Source organism: Malaclemys terrapin, chromosome 11, assembly GCF_027887155.1.
Source record: "Malaclemys terrapin pileata isolate rMalTer1 chromosome 11, rMalTer1.hap1, whole genome shotgun sequence".
Lineage (NCBI taxonomy): Eukaryota > Metazoa > Chordata > Testudines > Emydidae > Malaclemys > Malaclemys terrapin.
The window spans coordinates 8,674,675-8,697,824 of record NC_071515.1 but is presented as its reverse complement, the minus strand read 5'-3'; the positions used below and the strand labels follow the sequence as shown (position 1 = coordinate 8,697,824).

General features: G+C 41.6%; 1 protein-coding gene across 8 annotated transcripts in view; it reads left to right on the top strand.

The window, feature by feature from the left end:
• HDAC4 (histone deacetylase 4) overlaps positions 1 to 23,150 on the top strand; it is a 439,923-nt gene that overhangs the window by 412,144 nt on the left and 4,629 nt on the right. For all 8 annotated transcript variants that reach the window (XM_054043726.1, XM_054043721.1, XM_054043725.1 and 5 more), the window contains 4 exons: positions 7,282 to 7,400; positions 9,152 to 9,285; positions 19,113 to 19,197; positions 22,947 to 23,088. In XM_054043726.1, the coding sequence (XP_053899701.1) occupies positions 7,282 to 7,400; positions 9,152 to 9,285; positions 19,113 to 19,197; positions 22,947 to 23,088 (480 nt within the window). The remainder of the gene's footprint in view (positions 1 to 7,281; positions 7,401 to 9,151; positions 9,286 to 19,112; positions 19,198 to 22,946; positions 23,089 to 23,150) is intronic.

The following is a 23,150-nucleotide window of genomic DNA, read 5'->3' as shown; positions in this document are numbered from 1 at the left end:
ACAGTTGACAAGAAGGTGAGAGTAACAGTAGGGGGAAAATTAATTTGCATACTGGACATCATTAAATTAGGCTTGAATAAGGACTGGGAATGGATGGGTCATTACACAAAGTAAAAACTATTTCCCCATGCTAATTTTTCTCTAAGATGCCACAAGTACTCCTCGTTCTTTTTGCTGATACAGACTAACATGGCTACCACTCTGAAACATGTTTGAGCTAGAAGTTTGTATTAGACAGAAGAGCCAAGACATCGTAATACCTTGGGAAGTGGAAATACACCTCTACCCCCTATAATGTTGTCCTCGGGGGCCAAAAAATCTTACCGCGTTATAGGTGAAACTGAGTTATATCGAACTTGCTTTGATCCGCCGGAGTGCGCAGCCCCGCCTCCCCCGGAGCACTGCTTTACCGCATTATATCTGAATTCGTGTTATATTGGGTCGCGTTATATCAGGGTAGAGGTGTAATTAGTAATTGTGTTGTTTCAAAAGCAAGAGTTAAAAATTGCACAACTGTTTTATCCTGAGCTGTGCCATTTGTACTATCCATAACTGAAGGCTGAAATCACAGACTGCTTAGAACATGAGTAGATTTCACTTTGTTCTGAAGTTGAGGTGACATCATTATTGATAAATTTTGAAAGAGATCAATTCAACCACCAATGGACGTTCCATATGACAAAACTGATTTGGTATTTCTCTGAGTGTTTGGCACTGTTCCATGGTATTGTAACAATGGATATTCTGGCTTAAAACAGTATAACATTATAATTTAGCTAACCATTTACTGCACTAACATTCCACAGCTGAATTCATCACTAAAGTATTTGTCCAATACAGATTTCATAGATTATGAGGAAGTGTATTAAACTCTAATGTATAAAATGTATGGCATATAATTAAAAGAATTCCTTAAATTATCAAAATGTTATTGGAATCCATTGTTGTTGTTACATAGTTATAGAAACAAACTTTTGTAAAGTTCAGTTTGTAGTTTTACCAGTGTCTGTTGTTTCCTAACTTGTTTTATAGGAGGAAATAATGTTCCTGTTCCTTAAATTCTCATAACATTTTAAAAGGTTATGTTTAATTACAGGACACTAACCTGGCAAGGAAAATCTTAGTAAAAATGTGAAGATTGTGTTCAGGTCCTTATTACAAGGGTAGAACAATTATCATTAACACGTGAAATAAGGTTTTTCTAGCACGTTGTTGTAATTCACTGTAAGAACATATCCACAATGGAGCGCTAGCAGTTGTGTTGTCTTGTCTTCGGTTTACCGTGGCTACATGACAGTGATCTCCTGAAGCACTAATATTCTATGTATAATTTTGTTTTAATGTTATTCACCTTTTAATTTAAATTATAAGTCAAATGATGAGTCAAATGAGTATTGTTTGATGGAAGATTCTTCTTGTACTAGATTTCTTAAAGACCCATCTACATATCATAGAAAACTAGGTTTTTGTAAATAATCTATTTTATGCAAAAAATGTTTTTTGAGAGGTATGCAGAACTGTATTTTTGGGGTTTGGTTTGGCTTTGCTTCTAAGCCTTTTTCCATAGAAATGTCATCTTTATATTTTAGATTTTATGTGCTCTGCCTACTTGTTTCTTAGCTAAATTCCTGAACCTATTTGGCATAATAAATTATTGTAGAGATGATTACTGCTACAAATGGAGGGCATGATTTCGAGGGAGAGATTAGCAGCAGGTGTAGATGATGTTTTGTTATAGGATGACAACAGTAGGGGAAATATTTCTAAATAAAATAAAATGATATGCATCATTTTACAGCAGGCATCAATAGCCCTAAAGATTTTAGAATTGTTCATCAGTTAGAAAATTTAAGTATTCTTTTCAATGAATTGTACAATATTATACATTGTGCTTTAATTTCTGAGGTGAGTGCTAATAGATTTTAAAAGTTGCAGAAGTAGACAGATTAAATCAAAATTAAAGAAATTATCAAAATTTAAAATTAAACAATAGTGAAATCATTAATTGAAGATTTACTACAGTGAATTTTAGCTGCTGCATAACTGTTCATCTTATTTGTGATTGTTTTAAGATTAACTGAAAAGGTTTAAGAAAGAGGAATGTTGCTTTAAAAGTGTAATTAGTGCTTGTAATTTATATAATCCACAACATTTGGGAAAAAAAATTAAGGTTCGAAGCATTCCATGTTGCATCCTCTTGGTTCTTCTGACAATCCCAGCAACCACCCCACACACAGGCTGAAAGAGACCATTCCATATAAAACTGCTGGTTTTATTCCCCTACCTTTCTGTCTAGGGTCTTTGCAAAATGCACCTGTCATTGCAGTATCAAGGAATCACTTCTAATTTCTCCAGCATTTTCTTTTGGGGTTCATGCTCAATCTTAGTCAAAAGAGTATTTTCCCCCATGTACTTAATCTTCCCAAAAAAGCAAGTATGTTAGGTGCATCTGACAAAATGTTGTCAACAAGAAAAACACTAGAAATGTTGCTCTGTGGCTTTTGTTCAAACCTTAAAAAAGATTCACGTATAAAACTTTAGCCTAAAGGAATTTTTTTTGAGAGCGGTATTAGGGAGTAAAAATAGAAGGTTAGAATGCAATGGGTGTTTAAACATAGGGTAGCTGGGAGCGAGGCTCACAGGAAGGGTAGACGGACTCACGATTTCTAAAAACAGCAGTGTGAACACTGCGACTCGGGCAGTGGCTCAGGTTCTCATGCCCACCGACACCCTGGGTCCGAGCTCACGTGACTAGCCAAGTCCCACCAGAGCTGCAGCATCCCCACTGCTATTCTTTAGCACTCCAGCTCGAGTCCCATTAGCATGAGTTTGTCTACCTGGGCTGAGAGGCTCTCTCCCAGCTGCAGTGTAGACATAACCATAGAGTACAGTTAGTACAGTCCAAAATTGTGTGGATGGTGCCATAGGCCCCAATCCTGCAGTCAGATCAATGTGGATGGAGCCCTGTGCCCTTGCTGGGACAGTGGAACTCTGCCAGCGTATGCTTGATTAGATCCAGTTGTAGCACCAGGGCAATATTTTAGACCTCTTGTTTGTCACGCCAGCCGTGTCTTATTTGTGAGCTTTTGGAGCAGAGATTGTGTCTTCCTAATGTGTTTATCCAGCAGGTAGCACAATGGGGCCCAATCTTGTTTGCAGCCTTCGGGCCCTATTATAATGAAGGGAGTAATGCATTTAAAAACAACAGCTGACCTAAGGCTTGGGCCAGAGTTTTGGACCTGAGGCATGAATCAAGGAAAGGATTCAGGTCTGGATTCCAGTGCACTAAAATCTCATGCGCTGCGTTTCATGGAATTTTGATCACAGGTTTGAGCAAGCATTGTTAGCTTAGGGTTCTTTGTTTATTTAAATCATCCTGGGCTTTTTGCATGAGATTTCAGCTGCATCTGAATGGGAAATCTACCCACTCTAAATTTTGGATCAGCCTAGAACCAAAATTGGAGGAGGAGGAGGGAGGCTTAGATCCCAGGATTTGCATCCAAACCCTGCCCTCAGATTTGACAGGTAGTTCAGACTCATAGTTGTGTTTCTGGCCTAATTCTAATTACAGTGATTGTCCTGGTGAGGTTGTCTGCAGCTCAAATTTCTCAGGCTTTTGAGAGCCTAATCATCACCTGCAATGTTATTTCAAATATTGAGCAACGCTAATTACATTTTAAAACAATTACATATATGCAGTAGTAGCCATTAAAAATCTTACATTTGCCAACCATTACAATACTGTTACCAAAGATATCTCCTTTTTTAAATAAAGGGAGAAACTGGGGATCTCAGATACCTGTGTGTGATAACTATTGGCAAATACTGGCTTTTAAGGGTAACCACGGGGCTTCTGCTTTTCGATGTGTTCGAATAAGTTTCACGTTCTTAATTTTCAGCAAACTCTTACCAGTTCATATGGGTGTATGTATTCTTCATGCCACTAGAGGGTATCTTTTAACTTCTGTCAGGTCTGCATGTAATTGCTGAATGCCACTGCTGATGTGAGTAAGATGTGCGTATTGCTCACCTGAAATTTGCTGCTACTTCCTATTACTCCAGTATGCTAATATTTGGAAATCAACAGGATGGAGTATTCCTTGATGCATAAAAAAGAAAAAACAAACAGTTGATATGACCGGTGATGGACAAGTATTGGCATGTTCAAAACTATAATATTACACAATTCAAAGTTGATTTTGGTTTTCACTTTGATTGGAGTTGGGGTGATACCACACAGCAGGAACAAATACTAGCAACTCTCAAAATATCATAACCTAGTTCTAAAAAAATCTGATGAGTTTAGCAGTTTTCCTTTGGCTAGAAACTAAATAGATCAGCAGTACTTCAAAGCACAGGAAAAAAAACTTTGCCACATGCACTTGCTTCAAAACTGCTGCTTAAGTTCTTTGTGAATGAGGTGGTTTTTACTTAGAATGTCTGTGGGTTTCAGTAAAAAGATTTTCTTGGCTTTAAAATCATAAGCAAAAAGTCCCACTAAGGCTTGATTAAATAATAATGTGTGTGGAGGAAAAGTTTACATGGCAATAAATTCATTGGGGGGAAAAATAAAATCTGGTCTTTCTGGAGTTATGACAGCAATTAAAAGCCCTCTGCAGTACAGCAAACAGCAACATCACTCAAATTAGAACTGTGACCCACAACCACTGCAAAATTTTTATTTTTTCTGACAGAGTAAGGAAAATGAAGTAGTTTCTTCTATATGTCTTTATAACAGTGCTGATGGACCACCAGTAATAAATGCAGGAGCTCCTTGGATTACCGTGACAATCTTATGTGAGGAAATGAAACCAAAAGACTTTTGTCAGACCACACACTACTCAGTTTTTTTCTTTCGCCGTTCTGAAACTTTTTATCTTGCCCTGTACAAGAATGCCACATGTTGTTCACCTTTAGTGACCTAACCCCAGTTTTAGCTGGTGTACATTGGGATTCTCTTTGACATGGCAGACATTATTTAAAGACTTGTGAAAATCGTACACCACTTGACATCCGTTCATAGTGCCAGCTTGCAGTATATACTGTTAATACAGTAATACCTTAAAAAGCTTTAAGGAAACTAATATAAGTGCATATATATGATCACCAGTCCCACTGTGTGCATATTTTGAAGCAAGGGTTAACATTTATTTTACACAAAATGCAAAATCACATGCTTGGCTATTAAGGGTTTTCCTAATTAGGAGAGTGAGTTAGAAACTGGAAATAGAGAGTACTGCCATCTCCAGTTTAATTGACATAAGACTTCAGAAAGGTGGAATGTCATTACCCAGTCATTCCTGGAGTGTCCTGGATTCTTTAATAATCATAGTAATCGTTACATCTCATCAGAAAAAAGGACCAGGCGCTGAAAAATCCTGTTTTATAGGGAATGTGAGTTTTGTGTATCCTTCCTCTTCTACCATTCATGTCACTTACCAGTGACAGTGTGGATGATTGCAATGACTCAAGACAGTTTTGTGAGTCTGTGCGTGTCTGCTTATTTGCTGTACACCGAATACAAAGTGAGTGTACCATCGAACTGAACCATTTACAAAGGCATTCATCCAAGAATACTTTCTGGAAGCTTTCCTAGTCACAGGATTTTGTGGGTCTGTAACATTTTTATTGAGGCAGCTTTGGTTCTCTGTTTTAAAACTTAAATGGCATATTTTCAGTTCTGCAATGCCTTTAATAGCTAGATTGGCATAAACTTCAATTTTTTATTCCCTATTCAGCAGCTCATTTTGCCTAGTTTGCATCATGACATCTGAATTTTTTTTTTCAATCTAGAGTGTATTTTGAGTAGGAACTAAGGTTGGGTAGATTTTTAGGGGGCAGGAAAAATGATAAACCAATATGATAGTACCTTTGTACGGAATACAACACTCAGATTAGTGTCTGTTGACACTTGCAGATAAATATTTTCCGTATTCCGTTTTAGTTTTATTTCTTGTTCCCCTCTGACATTGTACCACCTTAAAATGGATTGAGTTGCTTTGTGTCTGTATATAAAAGTAGGTAAATGACTTTTTTTTTTTTTTAATTTCAGCATATTAAAGCTTCCTTTTGGTCTATCCATGTATTTGTAGACCACTTGTTTATGGTAACAGACGTTATTGCCAGCTTTCGATCACTTGCTCTATTACTAGTTGAGTGGCGGGTTCTATAAAGGAAAAGACAGACATTGTGGTTTTCCTCCATCCCAGCCACACACAGCTCTGCACTGGATAGTTCTTGTGGCATGCCAGCCTTTAATTATGGTTAATGAAAAGTGTGGGATGGAAAAAACTAAGTGCCTTTGCAAATGCTGGAAAAGCATCGTTGCTGCATCTAGGGAGACAAATGCCATGCAGTGAGGTTATTAAATTATGGCTTTTCCAGTTAGTCTCTGCCAGTTTACCCTATCCTTCCCCCTTTCATCCCTCTCCACATCTCTAACTTGACCTCCAGTACACAAAGAACAAAAGATCTGAGATGACCAAACGAAGAGTCAGTCAAGCCTGGAAATCTAAAGTTTATTGAATGGTGGCAGGGCGGGTGCAAGAATGTTTCGCACCCTAGGCGAAACTTCCACCTTGCGCCCCCCCTCCCTGAGCCCTGTGGCAGCTCTCCGCCCCGCCCTAAGGCCCCCCACCCCCACGGCAGCTCCCCCAGCCCGGGGAGCTGAGCGGCAGCTCCCCGCCCCAGCTCATCTCTGAGGGAGAGAAGCAGAGTGGGGCGGCGTGCTCAGGGGAGGAGGCGGAGCAAAGGTGAGCTGGGGCAGGGAGTTCCCCTGCGTGCCGCCCCCCGCCCCCTCTTACTTGCTGCAGGCAACCCTCCCCACACACCCCTGCCCCAGCTCCCTCCGCCTAAATGCCGATGACAACCGGGGCGGACGAAGATCCCATCACCACCGAAGGACCCAAAATGCCGCCCCCCCCAAATGCTAGTGCCCTAGGCGACCGCCTAGGTCGCCTAATGGGTTGCACCGGCCCTGCATGGTGGGCTATTTCCCTATTCGGATTGTTATACTATTAGTGGTTGAAATAATCAACCCCACTGAATAAACAACATTACAAACTGGCATTGACGTCAAAACAGAACTGCGTGATATGACATACCAGTGTGCTCTGTTAACCAGTTCCTAGTGTTCTCATCGGGTGAGAAGAGAAAAGGGGAAGTGACCTTTGCCAACTTCAAACATTTATAATCGTTTGCGCAAGGTGATCTCAATGTTCCTCGGTTCATTCAAGAGCCAGACAAAATAATCAGTCTGCCATTGTTACGTTTTTGTTGCAGAACGGTAGTAATGCCAATTGCCAATGAATTTGCCCCAGATGTTGTGCTGGTGTCATCTGGTTTTGATGCAGTGGAAGGCCATCCTACGCCTCTTGGGGGATATAATCTATCAGCAAAATGTAAGTTGCAGCTTTACAACAGGGCAGATCCTAAATTGGCGTAAACTGTCATTGCCCCATTAACTTCAGTGGAGCTGTGACAGTTTACACCAGGGTTCTGTCTCTTCGTCTTTAAATGTAAACGTGTTCAGAAATCTGTTTGTACCTTTGTTATTTCATTGTGTAATATTTATTTCAGGCCACCTAAAAAAATAACATGAACAATTCTTCTTCTGTTGGTCTATTGGTGCATCTTATTCTTATAAAACACGATTCATACTGGATTCTAAATAAAATATAGAAAAAGATACTTGCCAAATAACAATAAGTGTGGCGTTTCGCTCATGCAGAAATAAAGAAAAACAAAATGTCAAAAGTAAGCAGTGTGTGTTTAGCTGTCCATTCTTTCCTCCCAGACTCGTAAACAATTCAGGTTGATGATTTTACTCTCTGTCTTGTCAAAAGGTTATATAATTCAGTTCTCATTCTTTTTCCTTTGGATCCACAACGTGCACTGCACAAACGCAGAGCCAGATGCTTTCCCCTGTTAGGCTGGTGTAAATCTGGACTCTTTCCATGTAATTCAGCAGAAAACAGGATTTGACCCACAGAGTCTCAAAATCAGAAGGAATTTTTAGGGTTTTGTTGTCTGTCGATTAGAAAGGTGATTATCTAAGATACATCCTTAAAAGTCCTTTTAAAAGTTTTTAAAAGGAAGTAGAAGTCATGACTTTAATAAAAAGATTTAAGTGAAATAGGAGAGCTGTAAGAGACAAGTTATTTAAAGGTATCCACAAACACTTTGTAAATGGTGATATCTTGTTTGCCTTTTTGTTGAATTTCTCTAATTGTATACTGCTCTCGTAATATGTAAAATTGAGCGAAGGGGGATTATTATATAGTTGGTTCAGTCAGTGGGTTTTGTCCCAAAGCTATTAATTAATACATTACAATACAAATACAATATTGTTGCTGCAAAGGTGCTTGTGAGCCTTAGTAAAATAGAAAATAGAGAAGTCTGAAGGAGGAGGTAATGCATTGGGTTTTTTCAGATTCTGAATCTGTCATTTAATCCTTGTGGGTTTTTTTTTTAAAGTAGAATTAAATATACTGTGTGTCAAATGATCAAAGCCCAGGTGCCCCAGAGATTTTTATAGCATGTTGTATATGTGAAGAAGCTGATATTGAGCATTAGATGTCAGATACCTGTGGAACATTATAATCCATTTTTTTTCACAAATAGAACCACAAGCCACAGGTGATTGTTTTTTTGTTTTTTTTTCCCCTCTGTCTCCTGGACTGCATTGATTCTGGAGAGCATATCGTATATAATATAACATAAAGATCAGATAAGGTATAAGTGACCTCCTCCTAATCTCCTTCCTTCCCTCCCAAAGAAATTATTTGCTACTATAATAATTCAAAGCATTAAAACACAGTGGGGCAAATTCTGACCTCAGTTACACAGGTGTAAATCTGAAGTAACTCCAGTGATGTTTATGGAGGTACTCCAGATTTGCACCCGTGTGAGATCAGAATCTGTCCCATAATGCATACATGTAATCGGATCCAAAGGGGAGCCATAGCTGAAATTCTGAAACGAATGTATTAAAATAAAACCTGGCTTATATTATGTGTTTAGTCCTCCCAGATCCCTTGTGGGTTTTTTAATATGATGTAATTCCTTTTATAATTCTTTGATCCTTTGCCAGGAGTCTGATTCCACTGTCAACCTTTGCCCTTTTGTTGCATTTCCTGTTTCCCTGTTACAGGCTTTGGGTACCTGACGAAGCAGCTGATGGGATTGGCCGGAGGTCGAATTGTTCTGGCCCTCGAAGGAGGTCATGACCTGACAGCCATTTGTGATGCGTCTGAGGCATGTGTTTCTGCTTTGCTGGGAAACGAGGTATAAAGAAAACTAAAGGCACTGTGAATGGCTGTATGTTGACAAATTTAAGATGCTACAAGTTCAACAACTGTATTGCAAAGCTAAAATTATCAAAGTGCATTTTGCCAGCATTGATTAGTAGGTTCCTAAACTTCTGAAACTTTGATTGATCTTTGTTTTTAGTCCTTCCTTTAAAGGAACAGTATCAGCGTAGAGAACAGATACGTTTTTTAAAAAGCATACCTTGCCACTCTTATCAACAAATTAAACAATAAGAATTGAGTGAATTTTAAAAGCAAAATTTGTTTTTGCCCCTTGTTTGTATTTTGCATTTTCCTCATCCTGGACAAGGACAACAAATTAGTCATCCAAATAAATGTGTCTGTGGCCATCCTCCAACTCTTTTTCTCCTCATTGTTGTCCTTACCCAGTGTAGTCAGTATCGTGTCCTTTGTGCTGTTTGTTTCAATATTTCATTGTTTTATTTTTTGCTGCCCCCAGTTTTTCAGTGTGCTGCAGATTTCTGTATTGAAAGTGCCTAGCAGTATTGTGGAAGTTGTCAGTGGAAGGCTGGAGGGTTTGATAGCTGGACTGGGGACTATTTTAAGCTGTCGGGCCCCATGGAAGTGTGAAAAGCAGGTCTAGTTCTTGACATCCAGGAAACAGTTGAACCTTTTGGTATGGGGAAGCCACTTTCCTTTCTGTTTTGGGTAGAGGTGGTAAGTGTATGGAAGGACGGAATTGAATTCTTCATTCCCCACCCCAGCAACTTTTGATGGCAACCTTATTGCTCCCTGCCACTGCATCCAGCAATAAGAAATAAGTACATTATAGTTGGATGTTTCTACCAAAATTATCAGCAATGAACTAGTTAACATTAGAATTGTCATTAAGCTTCATAGTCAACACCTGATAAAGCTTAGATTCAAACGCACAATTATGCAGCAAATCTAAACATTAACTAATTGTGCAGCCATATAATCCCATACTGCACCGGTAAGTGATCTACTCTGTTGCCTGCCAGGTTTGTACCTCTGGCATATACTAAAGCTGTCCAAGGTTTTAGTTGGAATCAGTTATAGGCTTTATGAACAATTTGATGTCACCCAACTTTTCTGGTGTATTCATCCCCTTTTGAACGCCCACACGCCTCATGGTATACTAAATACCTTTCCAATGCGTGACCAGACTCCAAATGGCACAGTGGTAGCCGACATTCATGGATGGGACTACACCACTTTTCCATTTAGGAAAATTGGGCTTAGTGCTGCGAAGCACAAGTCAGGTCAGACTGGAGCCCTAGGAAGTATCCACTGTTAGCTCAGAAGATGTCATTGTAGCAAAAGCTCTCAAGAGCCTTTCAGAAAATAAGTGTTGAAGATGAGTGAAGAAAAGCAATATCACTTCTATTCATTGTCTGGATCATACGCAGCTGAGACTTGCTGAGACTTGCAGCAGCATGTGAAAGTGATTAGATATATTTTCAAACTGGAGCTATGCTATTAAAATGGGATATCATCACAGATTGAATCAGTGTGCTGTGTGAATTATCCTTTTCGATTAAAGGATCACCATGCATACTTTGCAGTGTATTTAAATACAAAGGTTTATTTATTTGTCATTCTGCATGGGATATGCATGGATAACTCCAATGCAGGGCTTGGTAGATCTACGTGGCAGATCTACTCACCCATGCTCAATACAACTGCAAACTGATGACATGAAGGCCCCTCGTTCAGTGAGTCCTGAGACATCCAGACCAATATGTCATGAATTCAAGAAAATCTTGAAAGGCCCGGACGTCCCTTAGAGGAGAGAAGGAAGCAATCAAGACAGCCTCATGTGGGATAAATCTGAAGGCCACTTCCTCGCCTTCCCCAGAGAGCAAGTCTGACTGCCCATCAGGTGAAGGAGGATGAGGAGCCTTTGCCTTCCTTGGAGGAAGAGAGTTTGTTCTCTTGTCACCCCTCCTTGCTGAAGAGTCTACAGAGGCAACAGGTGGAGGACTGTAGGGCCAAAAGCCTCCAGGTGCAGAGTCATATGGAGGAAAACCTGAGTAATCTTTCAATTCTGGAGTTGTCTAAGTTGAGAATCATGACTGCAAAGCTGACATTGAACCATTAACAAGTCATAAACCTCTTTGATGTGGAGCTGCAATATAATGACAAGGAACCTGCTTTTCACTGCTCCAAGAAGTCCACAGTACTGGGTTTGATTCTGCGTAGAAGCGTGAGTGACCTATATCTGATAAATGACTGCTCCAGCCAGCTCCATAACTGTGGATTCCAAAACACTAAGGACATTTCTGCAAGGAGAAAGAGATTCTGGAGAAGATCTCACTAATAAATCCAGCAGACCCTGGTGAGAATAATCAGGACATCATAATGCCTATTCTGAATTCTCTGACTTGCCCTCTACCAGAGCCTTCAAAGGCTGTTGATTCCTTGAGCTTTGGCTTGGCAGATTTGTCACATGCCCCAATGGGGATGATTGAGCCAGCCAGTCTCTACCCAAGCAGCTCTATCCTTCTTTTGACCCCTAGTAACTTGGGAACCAGCTACACTGGCATCTCACCCGATTCAGTGGTATGATGCTTGTCAGAGCCCCTCATTCTCTTGTACTACAGATTCTCAGACCCCTCAACATCAGAGGCGAATCCCTTGGCTTCATCCAAACCTTGGATCAAAACTGCTCTTCTGCAGCCTCCCACCTTTGCAGGACACACAGTTTAAAGCTCTGAACAAGCATTATTCCCCAGTGATAAACTTCGTTGGAATCATCTTTCATAACACAAATCTTTTTGAGTTTAAGTGCTCCAAAGATTTTATTTACCTATATTATGTCTTGCCAATAATCACTTTGCTAAGTTGAAATGTTTCATATACACCTCTACCTCGATATAACACTGTCCTCGGGAGCCAAAAAATCTTACCGTGTTATAGGTGAAACCGCGTTATATCGAACTTGCTTCGATCCATGGAGTGTGCAGCCCCCCTCCCCCCCCCCCCGAGCACTGCTTTACTGCGTTATATCCAAATTTCTGTTATATCGGGTGGCGTTATATCGAGGTAGCGGTGTATTTAGACAATTTAAAGAAGAATGTTTGATTTGTTGGGTTTTTTTGGTGTGTTTTTTGTTTTGTTTTGTTTTCCATCAGAATATCAGTAAAGAACTTAAAAGCTTTTAAGGATGGACCTGTTCTTGGTTTTGATAAGCTGGTTATCAGACTGTGCAGATACCAAGACAATGTTCTTTTACTTACACACATCAAAAAGCAGGAAGCACTGGTTTTATCAAGGTCTTTTATAAACTCTTTTTAATGCAAAGAAGTTGGAGTGAGCCACCGTTGCTGTATCCTGCGGGCCCTTTGATGAAGTTTGATATACAGCGTGTTAGACAATTTTGCATGCACGCACATGGACAGCCAGCTGTGGATAGCAACAGGCTGCAGGGGAAATTTGCTAACTTAAGATATGACTAAAGTATATAGCGAAACAGAAGGAAATGAGGGGGGAAATGCAGGCCCCACAAGCTGAAATTAAATTCATCAGCTGAAATTAAAATTTTAATTTTAAGAAAATGTCTGTGTGTGGTTGCAAAGCCTAGAGCCAAGGATAATTCCCAAGTGTCAGGGAAATTAAAATATAGCTGTAATTGCAAGCTTTATGCACCTCAGAATATTTTAATGTAAAATGATTTAGCAGCATCAGAAGTTTTTTAATATTTTTTTAGTTACCATTTTTTTATTTGTTCAAAGCCACTACAAATAATTTGACTTTTGTTGGAAAAAATAAAGGTTGTGGAGGGCAGGATCCACTGAGGACTTTTTCAATTTATGTAACTTATGGCCAACAAGCTGCAACTTTTATTAAATAGAATAATGGGATGACGCCTAAAGGCAACATTTGCTAACAGTTCTGAAAAGCAGGGGAGGCAACAGCAGCACAGAACAGACATCTGGCCTCCCTCTACCTTCAGTATTCAGGTACCAAACATGCTAACTATCAAAGCTCTACCAGGCCACCTTTATTTCAAAGCCCATGTCTACCTGTGTTTTTACATGATTTAGATACTAGGCAAGTTACTGCATCTGGAAAACATCAAATGTTGTAATGAAATCTGAGAGTTTGCTGAAGTACCAGCCTTTCCCAACCACGCCAAGGAAACCAAACCACCATTATCCCTGCTGAATATAACTTCCACCTGGGAAGCAACCTTTGATGCACTGGACTCTAGTGTAGCTTGTATATGCCACCTGCAAATCACCCAGCCAATTTTCAGTACACTACCTATTTCAGTGTTACAGGTCACATCTGAGGCTGGATTGTCATAAGTAATGCATTCATGCCTCAGCATCTTTCCATAAAAGAAAGCACAAAAACACTCCATTCCCAGTTGATGTCTTTCCTGGCATGGTCTACCAATCCATTGGCACATCTTCAGGAGAAACTCAAGGCTGTGTTTCAGTACAGTCCAATATCACTTAACCCAAATGAGTAATTTGAGGTTTACCCACAATCAAATGGGGTGGGATGGGGTCATTAGCCAGAGCTTGCACATGATGGTAATCTGACGATTCCATTGCATGCACTGCCAGATGCTCCGCTTTGGATTCTGTCCAAAAGGGAAGCCAAGCTGTGATTGCCGGTGCTGAATAGCTGCTTGTACCCGGTGAATGATGCTGTTGCTTAAAATCCAAACTGTATCTGAAGACCACTGAAACAGTCTTTCCAAGGTTAGGAGAAAATGCAAGCACAGGGTCCCAGCCAGAATGCAGAATCATAGTGCCAGGACAGATCATTATGAAGGGTTGATTGACCCATCTGGAGGAGGGGACGCTGTGTCCTGTCAGATGTAATCTTGAACCTAGCGGAACACTTCCCATCCAGTTCCTGAACATCTTGATTAGGAGCCTGGCCCCAGCAATATGGGCAGCAATACCTATCAGGAATGAAAGAGACCTCAGTGCTTCGTGGTCTGAGTTCACCAAGCCCAGTTGTACCCTAAGAGTAGCAAAGTGTTAGTACTGCATGGGGGAGGGGAGTAGAGTTACCAAGCAGAGACAAGATGTCTGCGGGGTGCTATGGCCTGAGATGGCCGTAATAGGTCAAGCCAGCTCACTAAGCACCTGCCACAGGGGAACTAACAATCCAACATCTGCTTGGTTAATTTTGAAATAACATTGTTGCAGGCCAAAACTTCAGGGATAAGAGAGATCATCCATGAGGAGACTGCCAGGCTAATGCCTGCTTCAAGCCCTAGTCACCAGCTCACCATCCCCAGTGCACCACGAAAAACTGCAGAAAAGATTGCCTGAGAGAGGATTGCCCCAAGACAGTTGTCTGGACAGAGCTATATAATATTTTGTAACAAGGGGTTTGGCAGCCAACCTACCCCCCTCCATCCTCCACACCATGAATCCGCAGCAGGTATCTTAACAGCCAGCCAACCACACAACATGGCTGTCCGTAACCAGCCACTGCAACACATCCGGGTATGGCATGAGGTAGTGAACTGCTCTACTTGGTGAGGGAGGCTGGCTGAAAACTCCAAGAACCTTGGTCACCCTACACTGAATGAAATGCTCAGATCTGGCCTGATATGGCCACGAACACCTTTGGTCGTTCCTCAGTGCCACTCCTGTCAAACACCTCCAGGCCATGGTTGTCCTGGCTTCACTGTGGGCTCTGGCCACCCCTCAGAAGCAGCTGCTAAAACCGTCTCCTGAAAATAACAGTCAGCAATGCTATTAATACGTACAGCCATGCCAGGCTCTGAAAAGACTGTGTAAATGTTACACTCTAGATCATGAAGGGGGAAGGTCCTGACCAGCTTTGGAACCTTGGATGGGGTCCTGCACATAGTATAATAAACCGTGTGAACTTCAGCCTTTTTTTGTCCCACAGCTCATTATCTGACATGGTAACAGTCACTGGTATTGGGGAAGCAAACTCCAGTGAAGATGGAGTAATGTCAGTCCTCCTAGAAAACAGGGCTGCCAGTAACAGAGTGAAACTGCTGGTGTCGGTCCTCAGACCCCACACACACAGTCTAGTGCCAGCTTTGGTAGTCATGCCCCTTAAAATAAAAGATTTTAAACATAACAAACAAGCTATCAATAAGCAATTGTCTTAAACTTCTTCCTAGCACACACAGATGATTTCCTACAGCTCAGCTTCAAACGTGGATAATTCCACTGCTCACAGCAGTTACATCATAAAGAATAACACACAGACAGAGCAGCTGCTAGTCTACTGCTCAGAGTCAAGCACTGCCTTTTATAATGCTAAGTGCACTGCTACATCAAGAGAAGTTGAAGGATATTCATAAAGAGCTCAGTACAGTTTTGTACAAATGAGATGAAGAGGAATAGTTTCTCTCGGAGTCAAATACAAGCACTTGGCATAAAACAGGAATCAAATATAAATTGTTTCAGCCTGTATCATTTCTAGGAGGCAGATTTTTAAACGATATTAATTTTTTGACCTGAAGAAGAGTTCTGAGAAACTCAAAAGCTTGTCTCTCTCTCCAACAGAAATTGGTCCAATAAAAGATATTATCTCACCCACCTTGTCTCATTAATATTTTTTAAAATTTGGGACAAAATTGATTCTAACACTCATTGAACTACCATACAAATGGCAACCAAATAGTCACAAGCCGGGGCTTTGGGTGGAGGGGGGGGGGGGGGGGAATCTGTGGCTAAGCTGTGGTACTATGAATTATTGGCTGATAAATTGTTGTTTTTACATTGCTGGGCGGTGGCCAAGGTCTTCAAACACGGCTAGTGAGTGTGGGTGCTTCCAGTTGTGGGCGCCCAGCCTCAGACATGTTAAAGGAACCTACTTCTCAGTGGTTGGACTTTCTGAAAATCCAGCCCCGAATGAGTGTTCCAAGTTGGGCACCTTGAAACAGCAGTCATTGTTTGAAAACCTTGGCCTGGGAGTTTAATTAGTTGTTAGAGCATATGTGAATGAAAGCCAATAATATATAGAGCGCATTGCAAGCTACCCAGGTGCAGTTCTGCCTGCACAGCCTAATCCTAGCAAGTAGCCCCCTGCTGTTCCAGTTCTCGTTTGAGTAGTGTTGTGAATTGAGCTAGATTGCATTGTAGTCTTGTGCTACCACAAAATTAATATTAAATAATAATAAAGGGAACTAATACCCACAAAGGAGGATACACCCCAAGGTGCACACTGATCGCAGGGGATCTGCCAATTCTGGGAGTGTCACCCCTAGCCTCTTTTGCCCACAGGCAGGAACGTTACAGATATTTTAATATGGCATATCCATGATTCTGAAAGGGGTAGGTTAGGTGTTCATGCTACATCATGCTAGCAGAACAGTATGTCCCCTCTGGAATAGAGATCAGATCTGGAGTATATTACAGGGGAAAATAAGAGTTTGGTTTGTTGAGGGGTTTTGACATTTTGTTGCTCAAATCACCACAGCCTCGTTCTCTGCGTCTTCCAACGCCCAAACGGATAATAGGAAAACATCAGGAAAAAGAGTATCGCTTTGAACAGTTTAATGTGTGTTTTTTAATTTCTTTTATTGGTTGAAGGCTGCAGGATCAGAATGGGATATGGGCAGAGTTTTTGATCGTGCTAGTTCTCATGCCACACTTGGATTATAGGGCCCTTTGCTACAGAATGCAGTGTATTGTGGTGCTATCTGGGTTCTCCCCCCACCACCATGTAATTACTTGAAATGCAGCTTCTAAGTCCTGCTAAAGGCATATTGCTTTCTTTGGTCAGCTGGCTCCCCTTCCCCACACAGCTACTCCTGTCTGACATTGGAGTGAAACAGTGTGGCTTTCCCAGTGTCAGCATATTCATGGCATGCTTCTCATTTGAAAGTTTGGAATTCCTTTACAGTGAACAGTTTGGGCCTTCTTTTTGTCTGACATGAGGAAAATCTATTCCAGAAAAACAGAAGGAAATGTAATCAAGGGAGAGTTTAGGGGGGGGGGGGTTTCCATGCTCCCTTTCCAATCTTTCCTTCCCCTACCCCTAAGCGCCAAAAGGTTCTGTGCATGCCGAGTGAAATGGTCTATGCACTGCGTGCCATTTACTTCTAAAGGGCGTGCTCAAGAATTTTTTCACAGCAAATGCATTGTTAATGGAAATTCACTATTCACTAATGCACCAAATTAAATCTGACCCCTTGTAACATCTGCAATGTACTTACCCACGGTGTGGGAGATGGCTACAGGTCCTATGAGGTAGGATAGCCTGCATATGTTTAAACGTGAATTATGTTATGTTTGAGATTGTTAGCACTATATCGTGTTAGATCCTTAACATTGCTGTTCTCTGTGAGGCCTGACCTAAGAATTATTGCCCAGTTAGGGGGTGATTGTTTCTTTTAATCAACACAGCTATGCCGCTAAAATCCCTAGCGTAGATGCAATTGTACCAGTGTAACTGTGCTTATACTGGCCAGGTCTACACTATAGATTTTTGCCAGCCAGATTGATTTTGGTCACAGGTGTGAAGAAGTACGATTTGTGACTGGTATAGCTGTGCCACCAAAAGCCTCTAGTATAGACGGAGTTATAATGGCAGAACTGAGCTTTTGCTGGTATTGCTTATTTTGCTCAGGTCAGCGAGGGAAGGAGACTGAAATAAGCTAAGCCAGCAAAAGCTCACCTTTGCCAATATGAGCCGTGCCTATGGTAGGAACACTTTGCCAGTATAGTATACGGGTGTAGCTATATCAAAAAGCACTCATAGTAAAGACCTAGCCAAAAATATAGCTTATGCTGTTTGGGGGACCTGTCATCAGCATATTTACGCTGATACAGTTGCATCCACCCCAGATGGTTTTGCCAGTATAACTATATCCTCGTCAGAAAAGCTTCTTTGACTTACTCTAGTTGCTAAACATTCACACATCTCTTTTTAGGGAAACAAAGATGTTCCCTTGCCTCAGGTACTTATTAACGAACATTTTTTTTTATCACCAGGGTTGAGAGGTGTGAGTTTGGATAACAGAGACAAGCAGTTCATGTCCTGTCTGCATTTAGAATGCAAATGCTCTTGAGCCCCAAAAGACATTCTTATGTGCACATAGTATAAATTCAAATGTAGGAACTTTTTAAAAGTTCTGTATCACCTTTCAACTTGCAATTTCAATTCTGTCACTTTATTCTCATTGTTTCTCACTATTTAAGGAGGACAGGAAAGAAACCAACATCACAGAGAATAAGGTTCATAACACAATTCTCTACTCACAATAACTTTAGCACATAGACATTAAATCCATATGTTAATCTTTATCTGCCCTGGTAAGATTGACCCAGCAGATAGTAAGAGCTACAAAGAACTCCTTATTATGGAGGCGCTACTGGTGGCTTTGTACTTAAGGTTTTGTGGAGTTTAGAGTTAAAGCAGGGTTTCAATTCCTTTGTAATGGACGAAAAGTCATGTTTGTCATAACTGTGCATACAGTTTTCTGTGGGAGCTGATAGACAGCTCATGCCTTTGAAAACTCTCATCCAGAGCCTAAACTTTTCTAAAGTACTACTACATGTTCATGGCAGCGAACAATTTAATTCCCTAAGTTTTCTATTCAATTTCCATTCATTAAATGTACATCTGTAAGGCTCTGTGCGTGTATGTGCATGCGCATGCAAAACTGAAGTATACAATAATGAGAAGACCGTTTAGAAAGTTTTCATATCCAGAATTTTACGTAGGATCAGATAATGGGAATCAAAGGAGGGGACTGGGCACTCAGTACAGATTACAGTAGATACAGTGTCTTGAAGAACACTTGGATACAGAGTATATACAGTAATGTGAATTTAAAATTCTCTGCTATTTCTATTCCCTTTTTTTCAGCTTGATCCTCTTCCAGAAAAAGTCTTGCAGCAGAGAGCAAATGCCAATGCAGTGCATTCCATGGAAAAAGTAATTGAGATACACAGTAAGTATCTATAAGCTTGGCTCAGATAATTCTCCTCTGAGCTGTCTCAGGCAACACTATTTTGACCCCTTCATCATCTTATCAATTATAGTAAATAAATTCTCCTGAGGTCTGCTAGATTTACTTCAGCTGGTTTGCTGATGGTCCGTGTACAGTAAACACACCCTGTGCAACCACGAGCTGAACATGCAAGATGCAGAAGCCTAATTGTGTAAGAGTATGTCTACACAGCTCACAGCACAAGCCTCCCAGTACAGGTTGATAGATGTGGGCTCACACTAGTGCTCTAAGGAAAAAAAAAAAAAAAAAAAAAAAAAAGGGCAGCAAATTGTCCTACTGTTGCTGAAGAAATTGAGGTTGGGGTCATTTGTTAAAGGAACTAAACACAGGTTAAAGGTCAAGTTTCCTCCTTGTGCTGTGTGTGGTGGGATGTATGGGTAGTGCTTACGTGCAGCCTCTCATGGCTATTAAAGAAGTTGAATTGGGAATTGTTACAGCTTCTAATTAAGAATGAACAGTAATAGAAGTTAAACCCAGCATTGGGTAGAAGTGCTGGAATCGTAGGCTTGCCTATGCTTTTAAAAATAAAATGCTGCTGTGTCAGCATGGAGCACTTTGAACTCTTCTGCTAATGTTGTTTATTTGTAGCACCAAGAGACCCCAAGCTAGATTGGGGCCCCAACATGCCAAACACATACACACCGGAGAACCTGTCCCTAGGTTAGGTTATAATCTAAATAGATAAGACAAATTGGAGAAGGAAAGTGTTGTCCCCATTTTACAGGCAGGGAACCAAGGACCCGAGAAATTAAGGGCAAAATTTTCAAAAGTGGATAAGTTACTTAGGAGCTTTAAGTCACATTGGAAGTTAATTGGATTTTCACTCCTAAGTACCTAAGTCACTTTTGAAAATGGCTCCTAAATCATTTGAGTGTTTTTGAAGTTTGCCAAAGTGTCTTGCCCAAGGTCCCACAGGCAGTCTGTGGCAGAGTCAGCACTTGAACCCATTTCTCCAGTTCAGTGCCTTAACCACAAAACAGTCCTTCGTTTTTCTGTATTTTCTTCCGTAGCTCTAAATTTCTGAGGATTTTTAAGAGTCCAACTGTCCCTGCTGCTGCTTCCTCACCTAAACCTAGCTCAGGTGTTGGTGATGTTATAAACTTTTTCACAACCAGGAATTTTAAGGTTTCCAAACCGCCATGGGGCTTCAGGTGAGGAATAAGCAGCAAAAGCAGGTGAACTCTCCATTTAATATCTTCCACCTGTCTTTAGCCATTCAAAGCAGAAGAGCAGTTTCATTCATAACCAGTGATTCAGCTCTGGTTTTGGATCCAAAGTTTGATTGGAAGGATGCTGGCGAAGCATATTCAACAAAGTCTTCAGCAATGCTGGGCAGAAGTTTGTTTTCACATGTTTCTTCCAGCACTGAATGGCCATAGAATCCAGGGTTCTATGACAGTAATTCTGACTTCGGACTGTGTTGACCTGTCAGCCTCCTCATTCCACTTTCATTTTAAATGCACTTTATTGTCTGAAGGAGACAAACTGGGGTGAAATCCTGACCCTCCCCCACTCCCAAGCCAATGGCAAAATTCCCACTGATTTCAATAGCACCAAGATTTTACCCCTGATTTCTAAGAAACTGCTCCGTTAAAAGGACGTTCCATTGTGCTGTGGACATACTGAAAAATTGTTGCCTCTAAATACTTAAAATGTCTTAGCAAACAAACTGTTTGGGCTAATTATATGCTGGTTTACATAGCTACAGTAAACACTTACTTAAAAGCAGATCTTTATTATGACAGCACCACTGTGATAACATATGTTAACAAAGCAGCATGGCACTAAAGCCAGATATCAGCTAATAACTGTACTGTTGCTGTAGAATTAGCCAGACTGTTTATCATTGTGAATCATCATAGTTACAATGTAGAAGTAAACTGGCTTTTCCATATGGAGAACTACTCAGCTTCTCACTTCAGGAGGCCATCATTACCTCAGGTTGGCCAGCATATTTATCAGATAACCAGATCTTCAGACTGAGCACTCAATGTACCAGATTCCTTTCCGCAGCTCTTGATACTAAATTGGTCACGGTGATGATTTTAAAACCATGTCTGTATTCCAGTCTTCATGTAGCCAGGGCTGCAAAATTACTATGGTATTTTTCCCCTCACTGTGTTGTGAGCCATAAAAGCAAATGAAGAAATACACTAAAAAAGCTGATGATCTATTCCGTTTTTTGAACCATAATCTCTCCCTCTGTCTGAGACATTTGGGCTGCACCTCTCTGCTGGCAAATACTAGAGGCAGCTCAGACTTATCCATGGGTCTCTGGATGCTTTGCCACCTTGACAAAGGTTTTTCTGGCCATGCAGACAGAGCAGTGGTGCAGCACTCCTGCCTTTATCTGTTGCTAACTTGGATTTGGAAGCCGAACTTCGGGGCAGCAGAGGGTAGTATCCTCCACTTCATCCCATCCCCAGTCTGTGGGGAAGGTACTTTTTCATGGATAATCCTCTGAACTGAACCACACTAAGCTCTTCCTTCTGTGTCCCTTTTCCCCACTCCTCTCCCTCCCCTTCCCCCCGCAGGCCCAAACTCAGCATGATCAACTCTGCTAAATGGAGCAGGCAAAGGCCAAGAGATGTTCCATGTGTGAGGGGAGCCGTGGAAGGGGAGCTCTGTTCCGGTTGCTCCCAGCCCACAGCTAGGGGAAGGAGCACAGAATCTGGATGGCTTGCTGGGGTCTCTGCATCCTCCCACATCAGCCAAGACTAGGGTTACTATATTTCAGGTTCTCAAAAAGAGAGTGGGGGGTACATTGGGGGAGCTGGAGGGAGTGCCTGCAGCAGGGGTACTCACTGGAGGTGGGGGGGAGGGGCAGTGTCGCTCCCTGTCTACCAGCTGGCGCAAGCCCAGGATGCAGTGACAACTGTCAGTCAGTGCCTCCTTGCGGGAACCTCACCCCAGGTCTGTGAGCTGGGGGCCTGGGTGGGCGGGATCTGGCAACTGTGGCTACAGGGGAATGGACCAATCAACTGTCAATGCAGGGGAGGGACTGATCAGGAAGCGAACCAATCGAAGCTCTTTCTAAACTGCAGTGTCTGCTCAGAAAACCCCCTGGACATTGCCTGTTGCTTGAAAAATCTGCCCGGACAGAGGACGGAGGCTCAAAAAAGAGGCAATGTCCAGGAAAACCTGGCCAAGACTGCTCCAGTGCCACCTCCTCAAGAACCTCACCACCAGGCTGCAGCTCCCTGCTGCAACCCTAAGAGCGGGGGAGCTTGTGATAAATTAATACAGATTCAGGCTGTATTTACTTTTCCTTGTAAGCTGCATAGGGCTTTAGGAGGAAGGGTGGATGTGTCTCCCCACACAAACCCCAGCGCTCCATAGGGTCTGGAGAGGAGGGATGAGACAGGCTCAGATGTGGTTGCATTTAATTGGTAGGTGATGATTCCTATATGTGTAGAGAGAGCTTTTCAAATGTGCCCAGTGTTGGCTTTGAAAAACCAGTGGGAGTTTTAGTAAAGGCTCAATGAGAGTCAGATAGGCCAATGCTGAGTGCTTTGAAAATTTCGCCCATAATGTTTCAAGTGTCAGGCTCTATCTGAATGCAAGATCATGGTGACACTGAAAGCACCAAGCCCTGAGCCTGCTCACTTTTCATAATAACTAATAACATCATCACTTTGTGGTACAGCAGCTGGCCTAACAGCCTGTTTTTAATCCTATGTCTCGCTTAGGCAAGTATTGGCATTCACTCCAGCGTTACTCCTCCACGGTGGGGTACTCCTTGATCGAGGCACAGAAATGTGAGACTGAAGAAGCAGAAACAGTAACAGCCATGGCCTCGCTGTCAGTGGGTGTGAAGCCAGCTGACAAGAGGTGAGTTCCCTCCACATCCATCAATCTAACTGATCTCAGAGATGGAAGCCATTAGTAGTGTG